Source organism: Prinia subflava, chromosome 3 (genome assembly GCF_021018805.1).
Source record: "Prinia subflava isolate CZ2003 ecotype Zambia chromosome 3, Cam_Psub_1.2, whole genome shotgun sequence".
Lineage (NCBI taxonomy): Eukaryota > Metazoa > Chordata > Aves > Passeriformes > Cisticolidae > Prinia > Prinia subflava.
This window is the reverse complement of record NC_086249.1, coordinates 72,483,680-72,502,874: the sequence shown is the minus strand read 5'-3', so window position 1 is coordinate 72,502,874 and position 19,195 is coordinate 72,483,680. Positions and strand designations below refer to the sequence as shown.

Sequence of the window (19,195 nt, the reverse complement as noted above, 5' to 3'; positions counted from 1 at the left end):
ATGTGGGAGTGGCCACTCTGCTGCTGCTACAGTCTGGAGACCTTCAACAGAAGGCACAGGACAAGGATTCAAGTATTTTCAATTATAATGTTATTTCCTCATAGCCATATTTGCTATACTGTCCCTGAGACCTAGAGGACAGACAGGAAAAAGTTCTCTGCCTGACCTTTCCCTTTAATTTTTTGTAAATAATTAGCCCACACGAAGTTAAGTGTAATTCAAACCAGCTGTAGAACTTCCTTTCTTTCTGTCTGCAAGCAGCACAACCCATTCCTTAGTTACTCGTCAAACTAATGGCAACATCCCTCTGAACTTGGTATGGGAACATACTCTCATTTCTGTCAGCCACCTTGCAGCTTTGCATTATTCAGCTCATTGTTTCAGATTATTAAATATGTATCTCCAGTTGGGAGGGAAACCATGTGCTTCAATACAGTAAAACCAGGTTTACTCTTAAGCTGAATTGCCTTTCAGAGAAAGAAAAAAATGCTGTTTTCCCAACACATACAAGAGTTATTCTGCCCCCTTCCAAGCTGAAGCATAACAAATTAATCACATCAATGTTTTCAAAACAAATCCAGAAAATAATCAGTGTATCTCTCTTATCTACTTACAGAGACAGAACTCGGAACAAAATCTAAAATGAAGACCTTGAATGGCGTCCAACAAGAGATTTAAAGCTCAGACACGTTGAGTATCTTTGGAGCAATTAATTTTTGCTAAACCAATGGTCCAGCATTTTCTCAAAACCTATCTATCTATACTTGATCTTTTTAACAGACAGCAAGCCTTTAGTCTAGGTTTCATTTCATGGAGTCATAGAATGGCCTGAGCTGGAACGGACTTTAAAGATTGTCTTGTTCCAACACCTCTTTTGTGGCCAGGGACATCCTCCACTAGATCAAGTTGCTGAGACCTCCATCCAGCCTGGCCCTGAAAACCTCTAGGGATGAGGCACCCACAACTTCTCTGAGCAACCTGTTACAGTGCCTCACCACCTTCACAGCAAAGAACTGCCTCCAAATATCTAAACTATACCTACCGTCTTTCAATTTTAAGCCTTTCCCTCTTGTCCTGTCACTGCATGACCTTGTAAAAAGCCTCTGCATCTATCTTGTAGCCTCCCTAAGGTAAAACTGTAATTAGGTCACCCCAAAATCTTTCTCAGGCTGGACAAGCCCAGTTCTCTTACCTTTTTCTCGTAGAAGAGGTGCTTCACCCTTCTAATCAGATTGGTGGCCCTCCTCTAGACTGTCTCCAACAGCTCTAGTGGCTGTCTCCAACAGCTCAATGTCCTTCTTGTGCAGAAGAATCAAGAGCTGGATGCAGCACTGCAGGTGGGGTCTCCCCAGAGCAGAGCAGAGGGGCAGAATCCCCTCCCTCCCCTGCTGCCTACGCTGCTCTGGATGCAGCCCAGGACACCTTTGGCACTGTGGGCTGTGAGTGTCCATTGCTGGGTCACGTCCAGCCTCTCACCTGCGCTCCTACGTCCTTTTTGGCATGGCAGCTCCAATTTTAGTTTAGATGTTCATATGCCCTCATGAATGCTTACTATGATGTAATCAGTACTTGCAAATTCAGAGAAAAATTCAAAGACTGTGTTTTGCCTGATACAAAGGCCTATACCCACCTACTAAGCAAATGAATATGCCATCATGAGACATTCCAAGACATAGTTTGTGTTGCATTTTGTAGTCCAGCCGCTTATCGATTTTCAAGTAAGAAAAAGCAAATGCAAGACTCTCCATAACAGCACACTGCAAGTAAGCTTTAGTGACATAGTTCACAAGACAGCAACCTGCTGCTCATTCAGGGCAATATTCACATGAAGTACCCAAATCTGGGGTTGTTCCTCTACTGTCATTTCTTCTTTACAGAAATTAGGATTTTTTTTCATTCCAAATTAATAGGTATCTTGAACAGAGTGTCCAAATGTACCACACCTACACCCCCACACCCACAGCCCCGTTTCCTAGGTACTGGGTTAAAAATGAACTATAAGTTCAGTAATTCAGTAATGCAGTAATTCAGGAGAGGACACATACTTTGCAGCTTGAGAAAAGACAGCAGTAAGTCCTTATTTTCTGGGTATTTCATATTAACCATATCAAATGGGAGCAGAGGTAATATAAGCTTAGTAATGCATTTCTCTGTAAGAAATCAGAAATTGCTTCAGACAGAGTATTCCACTCCAACTGTATGAAGTAACTATAAATCTGAGTGGCATTATAGGATTTAAAATTGACATTTAAAATATTGCCAGCATAGGTGGTAAACTACTCAGAAGCACTTCAAAATACTTCCTAATGGACATAATATTTAGACCATCTCTCAGACTCCGAAGGAACAGAGAAATTTTGAAATGCAAACTGTTTTAGAAAGTGATGGAGAGCTACCACATCCCAGTTTTACTTAGTAACACTTTCTGAAAATGAGGATACACGACAAGCTTAGAAACATGTTTGTAATATGCTTTTCCCCCTGCTGTAATAGATTTCCACAAAGGCCACATCTAACAATGCAGATGTCTAGTCCATGTGTTCTGGCTTTAGTAAGTGACTGAAAATGTTATCTTGGGGTTGATCTGTTACCATGCAAACAAAACTATCTCTTCACACATACTGAAGACAGGCCATAAACTAGAACAAGACATTAACAGCACTTTTAACGTATCAATTTATTGCATATGTCAGTACATAAAAATAGAAAAGTGTTTTTTGTAAAATTAACTTTATTGTAAAAACCAACTAGAATGATAATGTAAAACTTTGCCACAATTAGCACATATACAATAACATTTATGCATTGTCTACAAAACTTAATACCTTATAAGACAGTTTTGCCTTAACTATATATTAAAGAAAAATCAAATAAAAAGCTTGCATCTCATAATCAGTGACTGTTTCTGAATTCAAAACATAAGTGTTATTTAGAACTTCAATATGCTATCTCTATTTACGCTTCCGTGGGGTTCTACTCTAAATTATACAAGCAGGATGGCATTGCAAATTATACCAAATGGGATACATCAGGCTGATCCCACTACATGCAAGAGGCACTGATTTTATATTTGGCAGAAGTGCCCCTATCAAAATCTGTCATTAACAAAAATAAAAATGTCTTTTTCAAGAATTGATGAAATACAAATGGAGGTACGTCTGCATCTTTTTGCTAACAGAAAAGACCATACCTTGGACTCTCAGTTCTGCCTTGCATTCTTCCCTGTGAACATTCGACATGACCCAATTATTAGCTTAGAGATGCTGATATGCATATTTTGTATAAATAGTTAATCCTTCTGTCCTTCAGCTGACAGATTGTCCGTAGCCTACCAAATGCATTTGTGCTCTATTTCTAATTTTACCTGAGAAATGGACATGAGGGCAGCTAAATCAGTTAATGTTTCTCCAGAAGAAAGCACAGCTTATCTCTCTGCATTTCACAGTTCAGAAACAAATTCTGGGAATGTAAACTTGGGTTACTAGGAAGCCTTAAGTATTTCCACTAATTAAAACCACACACGTGTGCACACTCAAGGTTTTATGCTTCCTTACAAGGAACTCTACTGCTACAGCTGTTCAACTCCTGACCCCTCCCCAAGAACTTTGTTTTTATTTTTCTTCTGTTTATTTATTTTTCTTTTTTATCTTAAATTTCCTCTTATAAAACAGAAAATTCCTTTAATGAGCATATTTAAACCAAGGCTTTCTTACAAACCTGTGAAAAGAACTCTACTTCTTCCCAAACTAGAAATTTATATCTACAAGACAAATATTTGGGAAACTTCCATACACAAATGGAAAACTGTTATGGGAAAACATATAATGGTATTAAATAAAATAAATGCAACAGTATCACAACACACCATTTGGCAATTTAAAATTATTATGTTCCTTGCAGTTCAGTTTTTAGCAGCAGATAACTGTGGTTTCCATCACACAGTCCATGAAATAGAAACAAGTCTTCACTTGTCAGAACAAGTTTCCTCCCCCTTCTTCCTCCCTCCCTCCCTCAAGAATTGTATGCAGAGCAGTGGAATATTTGCATAAAAACATTCCTCTTATTTTCGTACAGTGGACTTCATAACCAATGCAATGAAAAACAGCATAATTACATCCATTCACAAGTGTATGTGGCTAACACATTAAGTGAGAAACAAAACTGTGCGTATGTGGAAGGTGGAAGAAACCACTTAAGTGTAAAGGATGCATACATGACAATTGTATCAACATACACCCAATAATTGCAAAATTAAAGATTCCTGCAGACAATATAGTGAAAACATATGACTTCATAATAAAAAGTAATGTTTAGATACAGCCCACTTTGAAGAGTTTCAGATTGCCATCATCTAATATCACACATTTGACTTTGTCTTAGCAACTGTGTGCTCAAATAGGAATACTTCATTTGTTTACAAGTACCACACAATACTAGGGGTATTCTGGGGTTGAGAGTTTTGTTTTGATTGGTGGGAAGTGGGTTTAAATGCCATGTTACTTTAGAATTTGATGCTTTGAGAACCCACCTCCCCTGCCCAATGGTATTTAATGTCAAGATATGACAACTTCTGAAACAGTTACTTTCTCTTCATTCCGTCTCCAACAATTAATCTATTCTTTTGGCTTTATCAACTGAATTTTAGAAAAGTAGTATTTGACTACTAATTTTCCTTCTCTGCCTCCACCTCTGCTCTAAGGCAATGTGAAGTAGATGAAAATCTCTGCAAGCAGCTCACACCTCACTGTAGAATACACTAGGGAAAGGCAATACTACATCTATCAACTCCTTTCTGCTATACAAACACAGCCTCATCTACAAGCCTCCAGTCAAACTTCTCCAATATACTTTGCCTGAGTACCTCTCTCCCCAAAAGAAAAAAAAATGTATCACCACTGTAAGGCTGAAAAGATAGTTTTGGTTCCACTCAGATTAAAAAAGTATGCTCTATGTTTTCATGTCTCTAGATCCACAAAGATGTATGGTCTTTTATGATCAACTCTAAGAAAACATTAATAATAGTATCACAAAAGATACTTACCAGAGAAAGCTGCAACTTCTGGTATGTATTTGTTTATTTAAAACACACAAAAAAACCCCCAACAAAAACAAAACAAACAAACAAAACCCCATAACCCCCCCGCCAAAAAAAAACCAAAACAAAAAAAAACCCAAAAAAATCACGTTTATGAAAAGATGTATCATCCTAAATACAAACTGCTCACAACTATTACCCATGTATACATAAGAACTATAATTCCATTAGGAGGCATAACCATTAAGGCACCAGTTCAGGAAAGCAGTTTTATTCAGCCAGAGAACTTAAGCACAAGCTTAAAATATGAGTGTCCCTCAGGAAACAGATTTTAAGTGTGTGCTGAGATGCTTTTCTGAATCAGGACAACATGGCAGAAAAGTTCACTTAAAAATTTGAATCCAAAGGGCAACTTTACAGATTGTGTGGAAAATTTTCCAATTTGCTCTTTTTATTTAAAAAAAATAAAAATAAAAATTTTGAAGATGCAAACTCAGCTGCAGCAGATGAGTAATTAAACAAGCAGAAGAGATCTGAACAGCTCCCACACTCCATTACACTGAACTAACACCATATGTTGTTGATTACAGAATCATGGAGGTTGGAGGGGACCTTCAAGGTCATCTAGTACCATCATCAAGTTAACACAACCATAATCACCCCTAAACTGTATCCCCAAGTGCCACATCCAGATGACTCTTGAATGATTCCAGAGGTGGTGATTCCACTATCTTCCTGGGCAACTTAGTCCAATGGCTAACCACTCCCAGTGAAATTTGTTTTACAATACCTACTTCAAACCTTCTTTGAGGCAAGGCCATTTCCTCTCATCCTAACACCTGAAACAAGGCAGAAGAGGCTGACCCCCATTTTGCTACAGCCTCCTTTCAAGTGGCTGTAGAACAATAAGGTCTTCTCTGACCAACCTTCTCTTCAGACTACACACCACTCAATCCCTCAGCTGCTCCTCACAGGACCTGTGCTCCAGACCCTTCCCAGCTCTGCTGCCCATCTCTGGATTCACTCCAGCACCTCAATGTTTTTCTTGTAGTGAAGGGGCCAGAACTGAGAACAGGACTTGAGGTGTGGCCTCACCAGGGCCAAGTACAGGGGGACAATCCCTGCCCTGGTCTTTCTGGACACACTATTTTCTATATGGGCCAAGGTGCCATTGGCCTTCTTGACCACTTGGACACACTGCGGGCTTACATGCAGCTAGCTGTTGACCAGCACCTCCAAGTCTCTTTTCTGCTGACCAGCCCTTAAGCCACTCTTTCTCCAGCCTGTAGTGCTGCATGGGGTTGTTGTGACCCAAGCACAGGACCTGGCCTTTGGTCTTGCTGAACCTTGCGCAGCTGGCCTTGGCTTGCTGCTCCAGTCAATCAGGATCTGCGGAGCCCTCCTACCCTCAATGATATGACCATCCAGGACTTCCTGCTCATTTTCATTATCCTTACTCTAACAACTATACAGATTTATCTCTAATTATGTGTTCACTGGTAATTATTTGAATTTGTTTCTTCAGGCGGTATAAATAAAGGGCACAAACATTTAACTACACCAGCATAAAAGTCTGAACACAAAACCCTACTTTTACCTTGTATGGTAAAAGTGTATGACCACTCATTTTGCCTTAAGAAATACCATCTCAAATGCACAAGCAGACTAGTACTAACAAATAGTTTGCCTGTACACTAGTGAGGAGAGCCTGAGGCAGAAAGCAGCTTAGATTGCACTGATCTCTTTCAGAAAAAATTACTTCTACTTTCTATAGAGAAATTGCCTGGGTAAAATCCTTTAGTCATACTGTTAGGCACATACAACCTTCTGTGCACTATTATAATACAAATAGTAAATGAAAATACAGAAAGTGTCCTTTCATCTTCAGCTGCAGTTTGACATATGCAAGTTTGCATAACCATAGAAACCAGTAATAACCCAGTATACCTGCAAGTATACTCTACCATTTATGTTATTTTATATTATTTAGCACATTAAAGATTTCCCACTTTGCATAATATAAAATTTCAAGAAATAAAACACTAATCTCATGCATGGCACACTTTAAATAAACTCTAAGAGAAGCAACAAATCATTGTGCTAACCATGGCTGTCCAAAAAGCTCACACATACAGCAGTGAATACCGAAGAGCCTCCCGTTGTTCTAAATACATTCTGTACTACTATTGTAGCAGGATTCTTTAATAGCATCTGTTGTACATATCAAACAAATGGAATATATGGACAGAGATACCAAAAAAGTATGAGAAAGACATAAAATGGTTCATTTACAATGCTGCAAATGTAAAAGTTATCTGGAACACCTTAATAAAATATCAGACCTTTCCAAGTTTAATTTCACTCTTTAGGCAAGTACAGACAGGACATACATTTAAAAACAGACATTCTTTTACCACTTATCACAAATCAAGGTACAGTGCAGGTACTTGCCCCACCCCAAAGAAGAATATCAATTATATTATTGTTACGTTAGATGATGTTTTCGCCATTTCTTCAGGGGAATGACTCTTTATTACTTCTTTGATGAACTGTTCAAGTGCAGTGAAATAACCCTGGCACTGCCAAGTGTCATTGTGAGTTCCATCAGGAAATATCGCCAATCTCTTAGTCCGAGCTGGGGATAATTCATAAAGTTGCTTCATCATAACTGGTGGAATTAACTGGTCAGACAACCCAGAGATAAAGAGAGAAGGCATTCTGCACTGAGAGATTTTCCTGTAGGATAGAAATTTGTTTTTGTAGCACCATAGTGGAAGATATCTCATCGGAAAGAAAGAGAACAAAGTGCTGGCCATGTACGGGATGCTAAGAAAGGTGTTCTCCACCACAATGGCAGAAATCCTGTGGGAATTTTCAGAAGCTAAGTGAATAGCTACTGCTCCTCCCAAGGAACGGCCAAAAAGAAAAATTTTTGTTTTATCAAGATCAGACCGAGTCATCACATAGTCTAAGACGGCCTCAGAATCTAAGTACAAGCCTTCTTCACTTGCTTCTCCTTCACTTTTGCCATACCCTCTGTAATCAACCAGAATTAAGTTGACTTTCAGGTTTACCAGCATTAACAAAGCATTTGGCAACCTGTGGCCAATGTTGCCTGCATTCCCGTGAAAGTAGATGATGGTTGGAGAATAGGCTGCATTGTCCCCTGTGTATCTCAGCAGAATAAGATTGAGAAGAACTCCATCTTTGGTTTTGATGAAGATGTTTTCATGTGGTATACCAGTAGGCATAGGAACATAAAGGCGTGATGAAGAGGGCTGTTCAGGAAAGTAAAGCAGAACATCCTGGAATTTATATAATATACCCGCTATTGACACAAATATTAATATAAGGAGTATAATGCCTCCATACAAGTGGAAAGTCACTATCAAGGGCAAAAGACAAATACGGCAGAGACTCCAAGACCAGGAAGCCAAAGCTAGTAGCCATCTTTTAGCAAAGGTCCAAAGCATCCATGATTTTTCCATGGTAGAAGTCAGTGATCTTTTACTCCAAGTAAATCCTGCAAAAGAACCCAAATGTATACATATAAATACAGGAAAAAGAAAAAAGGTAGCAATTTAAGCATTTGTACTTGCAGAAGATTAATAGCAACTCAGTGTATTGGAGCATTAACATAAAATTTGGTGGCAAACTCCCCTTGAACTTTTGGAAACCATTTGACTCTGTAAAACAAGCAGAGATATGCACATGCTCTACAATACATAAGGAAAGGCTTTAGAACTCTTCAAAATCCCATTTACAGTATTTCTGCAGGCAGTCCGTTAAAAGCACTAGAAGTCTGGTTGACTGAGACCACAGTAATTTCTGCTCTCCCTCAGACTTTTCTACTAATCAAGAGACCAACCATACAGACTGTTTGTCAAAGCTGCTCATGTAAGTAACTCGAGAATTCAGAGAGCACAAACAAAAATAGCCTTTATTTCTAAGTTGCTAAGTAGCATGCAGTAAGCCTGTGCACATCACTCTGCAGATAGTGGAGGCTCACCACACATCACAGCACTTCTCTGGGTTAGTGCCTTTCAGCATCTCAATCAACTGTGGTTACACAGCAACACCTGAACTGTTCAGAAGAGACTCCTCTATACTAAGACACCCCATTGTAGTTACATTTATGACAGGGTCTTTTTGCTATATTTTGATTACTTTTTATTTATAACAATAATTTTCCACTATCAGATCAGTAATCTACATTAAGTCTTTAGCTGAATAGAAGATTTTATCATCATGCATGACTACTGAAAACAGTCAGTTAACTACACTATTCTCTGGTCAATAAAAAACACTGCTGAAAATCCCAAACATGAAAACAGACTCACTCATGACAAAAACATACACACAGAATAAAATGAGGAGAGTGATATTAATGACAATGGATTAAACCTTCTTTCCAACCAGAAGTTGTATCTCCCAGCATCCATACAAGATCTTGAAGTATTCACTCCTGGCTCATAAGGAAACAGACAAAAGCTGCCAAATCTGCACCAAAACTACAGTAACCATTCAGTCATCACTGAACTGAATAATCATACTACACAGAAGAGACAATGTAAATTCACTTGTTTGAGAACATTAAGTTATACAGCAGATAATAGTTACACTTTAGACACAAAGTTATAATCTCCTAAAATGATATAGCATAGCAATAATCCGAATTCAAACTCCAAAGGAGTTTGACATGCAGAGATGTATCCAAGCATTTTATACCAGCCATCTTGGTAGGCTTGAGTGATAAAAGCTGACCTCTGTAGCTAAAGCCTTCGCATTCCACAGATATAAGCATCCAATCTGACCAGGAAAAATTGTCATCTCTGTTTTACACAAAAATTAGAAATAAATCAGAAATAAAAATAAGTATGTCACATCTTAAGAGTCATGTGTTAACGAAACCCAATGTGATATTAAGCTTTTATATATTGTATCTATTACAAATACAAAAAACTGGTGAAATATAAAATAGTCTAAAAGAGCAGTTATGTCAACTTTCTTCTCTTATATTATTTATAAGTTCACGTTTATTATCCATATCCATATCCAAATACTGCCTATAGGAAAAATTACTTTTTGTGATCTGTTTCCCTTGAAAAGAACTCACAATGATTAGAAAACATTTAAAGTTGCTACTTCAATTTCTAAGAGAACTTCCTAAAGAAGTTAATAAACATTTCCTGCACTACATTTCAAGACTGTAAGAACATTGACAATGAGTGAGTAAAACCATTCTCCTTACCTATGCTATTCAAAACTTTGCTTTCTTTACGAAATGAAAGGAACTCCAAAAATGCTTTCTCAACAAGATATTCACAAGAGTAAAAGACCCACTGTTAAACAAAACTACTAGAAAATGAGGAATTAATAAAAATTTCACTTCAAATGATGAATGCTTGCAATGGCTATCCCATGTACACTAAGGATTATTATTTGGAGACTGATACCCACAGCTGATTTTATAAGTCATCTTAGTTTCATGAGAAGGGCACCACTTCTGTTTTTATTTCAGCAGGCTAATATTATGAAAATATTATACTACTGAGTGCTGCTGTGCAATTTCTTCTGATATATGTATATAAGTATATAAATAATATGTATATAAATATGTAAATAATATATAAATAATATATCCATAGGTATATACAAATACTTTGCTACTGGAATTGCAAAGCCAGTATATCCTACAACTAAAGCCCAACATACAGTAAGTAGTTAATAGGAAAGCAAACTAGACAGACAACAAATGTTTCACACTCACTACATATTTAAATAAAGCTGACTACTCTGTAATATTGAACAATTACATTACTATCAAAGTTTTTTCCCAGCTGTGTGCAACTTCACTGGTTCCATTCAGTTCCAAGCCTTCTCATCTCGTTGCAAGATTTGTTAGCTAGGAAACTAAAATAAAAAAAAAATTCCTAGGTTCCTTCCCACCTTTCAAAACCCATTAAAAGATCACTAGAGCAGAAAGGGATGGTTTCTCAAACAAGCACACAGGCCTAGAAAAGACTCTAAGCCAAATCAATACAATCTCATTCTCAATAAAGCTACAACACACATTTTCTATGGAGCTCAAAGCAACAGACCTTCCAAACAGTATCTTGGACAGAAGATGATATAACCACAACAAAATTTCCACTTGAAGGGCAGAAACAATAAGGGTAAGCTAATATACTAATATTCAGTGAGCAGTAAGGTCAGCACTTTCTTAAAGTGTATAAGATTTGAAAGTGTTCAACATACTGCAAGACAACACACATAAACACAAAATTCTCTTCTTGGTCTTTATTGCCCACCCTGGTGTGCTGTATAGGAAGTTATAAATCTTTCAAACAGAAACAATGTAACAGCTTATGATGCAAATACTCTGTCATGAATTATGAAGAGCATGTGTTGCATTTCTTTTGCATCTCTAATTTTGTGACTAATAGGGGGCCAGAATAATCTGGAAAAGGTGTGAGAGTGGGAGAACAGTGTATTTAGACTTTGATGTTTGACGTGGTCACCTTGAGAAAAAGAGCAGACCCACCAAACCACCACCTGGGCAAACCTGATCCTCTCCAGCCAAGACTGCTTCTGTTCCTAGACTACAACAACCAGCCATAACTGTCTTGTCCCATAACTGTCTGATGTCCCAGGATGATCAAGAAGCATTAACCCCTTTAAGTTCTTGGAGGGCATTCTTGCTTCACTTAAAAAAACTATTTTCTTGGTAGAAACACTGTATTACAGCACTGTATTTAACGTAATTGTTGTAACTTCGAAAACAAGATCTTCCAATAAAAAGGAGTCATATCCCATTTTACAGCGTTCACAGTATTTCATAATCACTGATTATTTAAACTAAGTAAAAGGCTAGGTAAATAAGCATAAGGTCATTTTAAGAAGAATTTTTCTTCTTGTGCCTCTGATAATGTGCATTAGAAAGGCCAGCCTTTGGGAATCCTAATACTTCCTACAAGTATCTGGTTGGTGATTTATATTTGGTAAGCTTAAAAGACAAGCAGAAGACAATATTGAAGTACAAAGCTTTCCTGTGGAAACCACTGCCACTTAGGAAGAGCAATACAGCCCAACTCAGCATCAAGACCTAACAAAAGTAAGACTTAGCCAGACTGCTGTTGTACCTTTGGCTTAAACTGCCATGTCTGTACTCTCTCTCAAAAAAGGAAATTTGGGAGTGGTGTGTTTCAGCTTTGTGTTGGGATAGATATTCATGTTGATATACACACACACACACAACCTCTGTATCTATACACCTCCACCGACGAATCCACAGCCTAGGAACTACTGCAGAACTCTATGTTCTATCAGATGAGCTGCAAGTACCAAAATTAAATTAGCTACTGAAAATACAAATCACTCACAATAATACAAATTTAGAGAAAAAAAAGCTTTTTGATCTCTTTATGATCAAGGCATTTTATCAATATTCTATTTTGCCCTAATGCTATTTTTAAATTGTTAACACCATTATCAACTAAAAAAAAAAATCACAAAAATTCAAGTGTATATTTAAAGTCTAGGGAACAATTTTTTGTTCATTCTGAATGGCAGCTGAAATTACTGTTGTATCTGCCACAGGTTCTGTTGTTTTGCCTTTGTCTACATTCTTAATATTAAACAGTACTATTTTCATACACTAATCATATCATAAAACATTTACCTTTAGATGTGATGATTTCCCAGGCTTCATCTCTGCCTGAAAGACAATTCCATTTATGAATTTTGAGTAAAATTATTTTGAATTACACATGTAATTTAGTCTCTGTTACTTGAAAGAAGATTAAGAACTGGTAAGAGCCAAACCCCCTAGAAGTTACAACTGCTTCACTAATGAAACTGTGCATCTCATGCTCCTTCTATCAAGCTTAATGCTTGTTTGAAACGTTTGATGAATTTGAAAACATCTTATAATGAAGTACAAGAATCACAATGAAATGTCCTGAACTATATACACAAGTATATGACAATACTGTAATATTATAATAATATACAATTATAAAAAATTTGCTAATAACATGGCATATATACATAGTGCATAAAAACAAACATTACATTCTCTCCTTAAAACTAACTTTTAGTGCACAAATAGCTTTAAAGTTAGTGCTAAGAAACAATCAGGTCTTTCATGGCTACTTCCTCATTGAAGAGCTTTTAAAAAAAGTTAAGTCTTAACACTCACTGCAAATCTTTGGATTTCAAAGCAAACAAACAAAAACAAATAATTCTCTGTTCTTAAGAAATATCTAACAACATCTGTTTGTCTCCACTTCCTTTTCCTAGGCTCTATCTCCTCCAGATACAGACAAGATTTGCACAAGTGTTACATTTACTCATATTTATTCAGAAGATATCTGTAAGTAGAAATATTAGGTCTTCAACTATAAAAAGTTAGTTTCAGAGGGGGAATGGATCTGGAAGAAAACCTACAAGCTTAGTAAAGATGGGAAAAATACACTTCTTTCGTACTAAAATCCTACAGACACTCAAAAAAAAAAAAAAAACAAAACAAACAAACAAACAAAAAAAACCAACAACAACAGAGACTCCTAACAAAGGAAAAAGTATAGTAATAACTTAATAACTTAAGCGTCACACATTTCATGGCTCTAGCTTTCAAATCAACGAGTCACTTGTCCTACTTATGTCAAACAGCCGAAATCCACAGCTCTGCAGCAAGCTGTACGTATTGAGAACAGAAAATGTTTTCCCCTTAACTCGCGTGACACTTCTCCTCCCAGCTGACAAACAGCACAAAGCACCATCGTAACTCAGTGTCTTGAATTATGATGATAATGAGTAAAAATAAACATAAACAACAAACTATTAAAGTTAGCTATACCTTAACTTGCAATCTTAACTTTCTGGAGACCACAGGCTCGTAAACCAGTAATTTCGAAGCTCGTTAAACTGCTGCCTTTATGACTTAAGAAAAACACGGAATTCAGGCTTTTCGAAACAATCACCCGGCCGATAAGGAACACTACAGTTACCATCAGCCCCACCTTCTACAGGCACCCATTTGCAGGAATTGTTCCATCTGGCAGCGGAGACAAACCAAACACTGGAGCGAGACCTTGCTGCCAAGAAGCTTAAGATCTCTAGCGGCTTCGCAGGAAGGCACCTGCAGGAACTTTTATCGGCGCTGCCAAGGGAGCAGCTCCTCGGCAGCCACGTCCCGCTGTGCGGGCACTGGAGCCGCACACCGCCCGGGACAATATCCCGCCTGCCGCCGCCCCACGGAAGAGCCGCGTTTAGCCCCGGCGAGACCCCAAACCGAACCCCGAACCCGCCGGCCGCCCCCGCCGCCCCGGCTCCCCGGCCCTCCCTCAGGGGCCGGCCGGGCTCGCCCCCCTCCCGTGCCGCGCCCGCGGCGGGCCCGAGGCGCCGCCAGACCCACCCGCCGCATCCTCCCGGGCGCCGCCGGTGCCTCGGGCCAGCGCAGACCCCGACGCGCAACTTCAACCACCGCTCCTTCCTCCCGAGGCAGGAAGTCCCCGCCGCCGCGGTTCCGCTTCCAGGGCACAGCCCGGCCGTTCTGCCTCCTCTCCCCGCCTGTCCCCGCCCCGGCCCCGGGGGAGGAGCGCGGAGCGCGGCGTCACCGGGCTGGCTCTCCTCTTCCGGGGCGGTGGGAGGCCGCTGTCAGCCCGGCCCCGCAGGTAGCCGCGGCTCCCGTGAGTGTCCGCTGGGGTGGCCGCCCCTCCGTCCTCGCGGCTGTCCGGGCCGTGCGGAGCGGGCGGGGCCCGCGGGCGCTGCGGCCGTGGCAGCGCCGTGCTGGGCAGGGGGGCTGCGCCGGGGCGGTCCCTGTGCGGCCCCGCCGGACGCCGCTCCCCCCCGGCAAGGAGCGGCCGGGGACCAGCGCCCAGGCGGGTGGTGTCGGGGGCGGGCTGCCTTCTCGGGGAAGGTGGAGGAGGAAATCGGTGTCCGAGCACTGAAAGCTCCCACCTGGGCAGCAGCGGGAGGGGAGCGCGGTGCCTTCTGCCGTGCAGACCTGTCTGGGCTATGCCGGTGTTTCAGTGTCTCACCCTCCCTGCTGAGTTTGACCCTTAAGTAAGGAATCAGCTGGCGACCTTTAAAGATAATGGTTAGATCTTAGGTTAAAAAAAAAAAGAAAAAACCCGTAAGTCTTAAAAAGAAATGCGGTTTGTTTTAGACAGAATAACATGCTGGCATTTTATTTATAAATATATAATTTTGTTTTCTTCCCAGTGAAAAACAGACTGATGGCTTCTGCATCTGTTTCGCAGCCTCCTCCTAAAAAAACGGTGGCCTCTCATGTGCCTTTTGCAGATCTGTGTTCTACTCTGGAGCGAATACAGAAGTGCAAATCTCGTCCAGAGAAAACCAAGTATTTCAAGGATTTTCTGGATTCCTGGAGGAAATTCCATGATGCGCTTCATCAAAAAGAGAAAGATGTTACAGATTCCTTTTACCCAGCTATGCGACTTATTCTCCCACAGTTGGAAAGAGAAAGGATGGCATATGGAATTAAAGAAACTATGCTTGCGAAGCTCTATATTGAACTGCTTAATTTACCAAAAGATGGAAAAGATGCTGCAAAGCTTTTAAATTACAGAACGCCTACGGGCTCACGTGGAGATGCTGGAGATTTTGCAATGATCGCATACTTTGTGCTAAAACCTAGGAGCCCAAAACAAGGCAGACTGACAATTGAACAAGTCAATGAACATTTAGATACGATAGCTAATAATAATGCTGCTAAAAACAAGGGTCAGTTAAAGAAAAGTCTTCTTCAGTTAATTACCCAGAGCACAGCACTGGAACAAAAATGGCTTATCCGAATGATTATAAAGGATCTAAAGCTTGGTGTTAGTCAACAAACTATATTTTCCATTTTTCATCCTGATGCTGCTGAATTGCACAATGTTACTACTGATTTGGAAAAAGTTTGCAGACAACTGCATGATCCCTCTGTCTCACTTAGTGATGTTTCTATCACGTTGTTTTCTGCCTTCAAACCAATGCTTGCTGCTATTGCAGATGTCCAGCAGATTGAGAAACAAATGAGTAACCGGATATTCTACATAGAAACTAAGCTGGATGGTGAACGCATGCAGATGCACAAAGATGGGGATGTGTACAAGTATTTTTCCCGAAATGGGTTTGACTATACTCAGCAGTTTGGTGCTTCACCCCTTGAAGGCTCATTAACACCATTTATTCATAATGTATTTAAGAGCAATATACAAAATTGCATTCTCGATGGTGAAATGATGGCTTACAATCCTGAGGCACAAACTTTTATGCAAAAAGGGAATAAATTTGACGTAAAAAGAATGGTGGAGGACTCTGATCTGCAGACCTGCTTCTGTGTATTTGATGTTTTGATGGTTAATGATCAGAAGTTGGGGCATGAAGTACTAAGCAAAAGATACGAAATCTTAAGTAGTATATTTACCCCAGTGAAGGGCCGGATACATGTTGTCCATAAGAGAAGTGCCAGAACAAGAAAAGAAGTAATTGATGCTTTAAATGAAGCAATAGATAACAGAGAGGAAGGAATTATGGTGAAAGATCCCATGTCCACCTACAAGCCTGACAAACGTGGGGAAGGCTGGTTAAAAATCAAGCCAGAATATGTCAATGGACTGATGGATGAACTGGACCTTTTAATTGTTGGTGGTTACTGGGGGAAGGGGTCTCGTGGTGGAATGATGTCTCATTTTCTGTGCGCTGTTGCAGAGACGCCCCCTCCAAATGAAAAACCGACTGTTTTCCACTCCATTTGTCGCGTTGGCTCTGGCTATACTATGAAAGAGTTGTATGATCTAGGCTTGAAACTGGCTAAACACTGGAAGCCCTACCGTAGGAAGGACCCTCCTGGTAACATTTTGTGTGGAACTGAAAAACCTGAAATGTACATTGAACCTTGCAACTCTGTCATAGTTCAGATCAAGGCAGCTGAGATTGTTGACAGTGATATGTACAAGACTGACTGTACTTTGAGATTCCCCCGAATTGAGAAGATCAGGGAAGACAAAGAATGGTACGAGTGCATGACTTCAGACATGTTAGAAGACCTCAGAAGCAAAGCACAAGGAAAGCTGGCATCTAAGCACCTCAATGTAGATGAGTATGATGAGCCACATGAGAAGAAAAGAAAAACTGTTTCAAAGGTGAGGAAGATAATTGGAATAGCGGAGCAATTTAAAGCTCCTGATCTTTCTAGTGTAAGCAAGGTTTCAAATGTATTTGAAGACGTTGAGTTTTGTGTTATGACAGGAATGGGAAAATATTCAAAGTCTGAGCTGGAAAGCAAAATAGCCCAATGTGGTGGCAGTGTGGTACAGAACCCAGGGCCAGAGACTTACTGTGTCATTGTAGGAGCTGAGAATGTCAGAGTGAAAAACATCATCGCTTCCAACAAATATGATGTGGTGAGGGCAGAGTGGCTTCTTCAGTGTTTCCAAACCAAAAGGCTGGTGCCTTGGCAACCAGCCTTTATGATTCACATGTCTCCTGACACAAAAGAACATTTTGCTCGTGAGTATGATTGTTATGGAGACAGTTACACAGCAAACACAGATGTTGCACAGCTCAAGGAAGTGTTCTCAAGAATGAAAGACAATAAGGCAATGCCTCTGGATGTGATTGCAGAGCTAGAAGAACGTTACTGGTGCAACAGTTGTCAGCTCGGTATATTCAGAGGAAGCACTGTTTATGTGGACTGCTACGCTGTTGTTAGTGAGCGCAAAAGCAAAATCCCTGGAACTACACTATCAATTAGAGCTCTGGAACTCCGTTTTTATGGTGCAAAAGTAGTTTCTCACCTTGAAGAGGGTGTCTCCCATGTTGTTGTAGGAGAAGATGGTTCACGGGTAGAAGAGATGAAAGCACTCAGAAGAACATTTGGGAAAAAATTTAAAATTGTATCCGAGCTATGGGTAACACACTCAGTGGAAGAAGGAGTAGCAAAGAATGAAAATCAGTACTTAGTTTAAAGCAGTTTTTAAGATTGGAGCAAAGACATGATCTGACTCGGATTTTGTGATGTTGTCCTAAATTTTTTGTGTGTTTTCATGTCTGTTTAAAGCTAGCTCTGGCTAAAGAATAACACTGAATTGCTGAAATAAGAGGAAGGCTTTTAATTTTACTTTTGTGGAAACAAGAGGATGGTAAGCTATGTTGGAGAGAAAAAACCACCACAAGATAAATAATTTAAACCTTTTAATCCACAAACAGGTCTCAGGAGAGATCTAAAATTTTACATAAATAAAATATGTTTGAAACTGGCTAGCTTGTTCCAGCTTTAATAATGCTTGCCTCCATTGTTCAAAGTGGAGACAATAATTTATTATTTTATGGAGATTATGCTGTTTATTGTTTACCTGTCAATTTGCAATCACATTCATCTTTTTGTGGACTTGTTTTGTATACATTCCATATGTTAGAGAATTCAGTAATTTATAAACTTCATCTGGACTATTTTAATTTGCTTACATTGTTTTTAGCATTAAACACCACACAGCCTCAGAAGCACTTTGATTTTAGGATATTGTGTAGATCCCATGTTTCTTTGTGTAAATAGCGTTTGTACAAAAGAACCTAAACTTTTCATTGAGATGATAATTAATTAATATAAATGTATGAAATACAAATCAATTACTTAAGAATTGTAATAGCTCCTGTGCTCATTACACTTTGCCTGTGAATTGTGACAGAACTAGGCTTTTACAACTATCCATCAGTTTATCTTTTAAAAGTGCTTCTTAAATGATTGTAGGATTATTTGCTGAATATCCAGTTCAATGTATATTTTTATAATTACTAAATAAAATCTATTTTTAAAGTCTGCCTGGTATTTATCTTTGAAAGGCAGTCACTTCTGAAAAGCACAAAACTTAATTTCTACTGTTGGATAATTCATGCATTAACTTTGAGGGGAGAGAGGTTGAGGCCTTGTTTGTTGTTATGTCAACACTGGTGTCAAACAGAAATTAAGCTGGGCAGATCACATGGAATCAGTTTTTACCTCATCTCTTTCTTCAATGCTTTCTGTGGTCATGTTCATGCAAAAGTTCCTGTAAAAAGAATTGGGAATTGTTATGTGAAAGGTTTATTGCAGTATTGGTTAATTGCAATTGTATTGATATCTTTTAGTATATTAGCAGCTCCCTTATT

General features: G+C 39.3%; 2 protein-coding genes across 5 annotated transcripts; one reads left to right on the top strand and one right to left on the bottom strand.

Moving 5' to 3' along the window:
- Nucleotides 1-2,652: 2,652 nt before the first annotated feature.
- On the bottom strand, nucleotides 2,653-14,600 carry ABHD13 (abhydrolase domain containing 13). Of its 3 annotated transcripts, none has more exons than XM_063392409.1 (3): nucleotides 14,454-14,592; nucleotides 12,717-12,752; nucleotides 2,653-8,558 (listed from the first exon to the last, which is right to left on the bottom strand). In XM_063392409.1, the coding sequence occupies exon 3, from the start codon at nucleotides 8,521-8,523 to the stop codon at nucleotides 7,510-7,512; it is 1,014 nt and encodes a 337-aa protein (XP_063248479.1). In that variant the 5' UTR covers nucleotides 8,524-8,558; nucleotides 12,717-12,752; nucleotides 14,454-14,592; the 3' UTR covers nucleotides 2,653-7,509. The 3 variants fall into 3 exon arrangements, with proteins under 3 accessions (XP_063248479.1, XP_063248480.1, XP_063248481.1); XM_063392410.1 differs by having other exon boundaries at nucleotides 12,717-12,748; nucleotides 14,454-14,548; XM_063392411.1 differs by lacking the exon at nucleotides 12,717-12,752 and having other exon boundaries at nucleotides 14,454-14,600.
- LIG4 (DNA ligase 4) lies at nucleotides 14,601-18,866 on the top strand. 2 transcript variants are annotated; one of them, XM_063392408.1, is made up of 2 exons: nucleotides 14,601-14,712; nucleotides 15,263-18,866. In XM_063392408.1, exon 2 carries the CDS (start codon nucleotides 15,277-15,279, stop codon nucleotides 18,013-18,015), a length of 2,739 nt encoding a protein of 912 aa, XP_063248478.1. In that variant the 5' UTR covers nucleotides 14,601-14,712; nucleotides 15,263-15,276; the 3' UTR covers nucleotides 18,016-18,866. The 2 variants fall into 2 exon arrangements, with proteins under 2 accessions (XP_063248478.1, XP_063248477.1); XM_063392407.1 differs by having other exon boundaries at nucleotides 14,610-14,727.
- Nucleotides 18,867-19,195: the final 329 nt, after the last annotated feature.

Excerpts from the sequence above, each read along its gene's own strand:
- ABHD13 (XM_063392411.1), bottom strand. The coding sequence starts at position 8,523 with ATGGAAAAATCATGGATGCTTTGGACCTTTGCTAAAAGATGGCTACTA.
- LIG4 (XM_063392408.1), top strand. The coding sequence starts at position 15,277 with ATGGCTTCTGCATCTGTTTCGCAGCCTCCTCCTAAAAAAACGGTGGCC.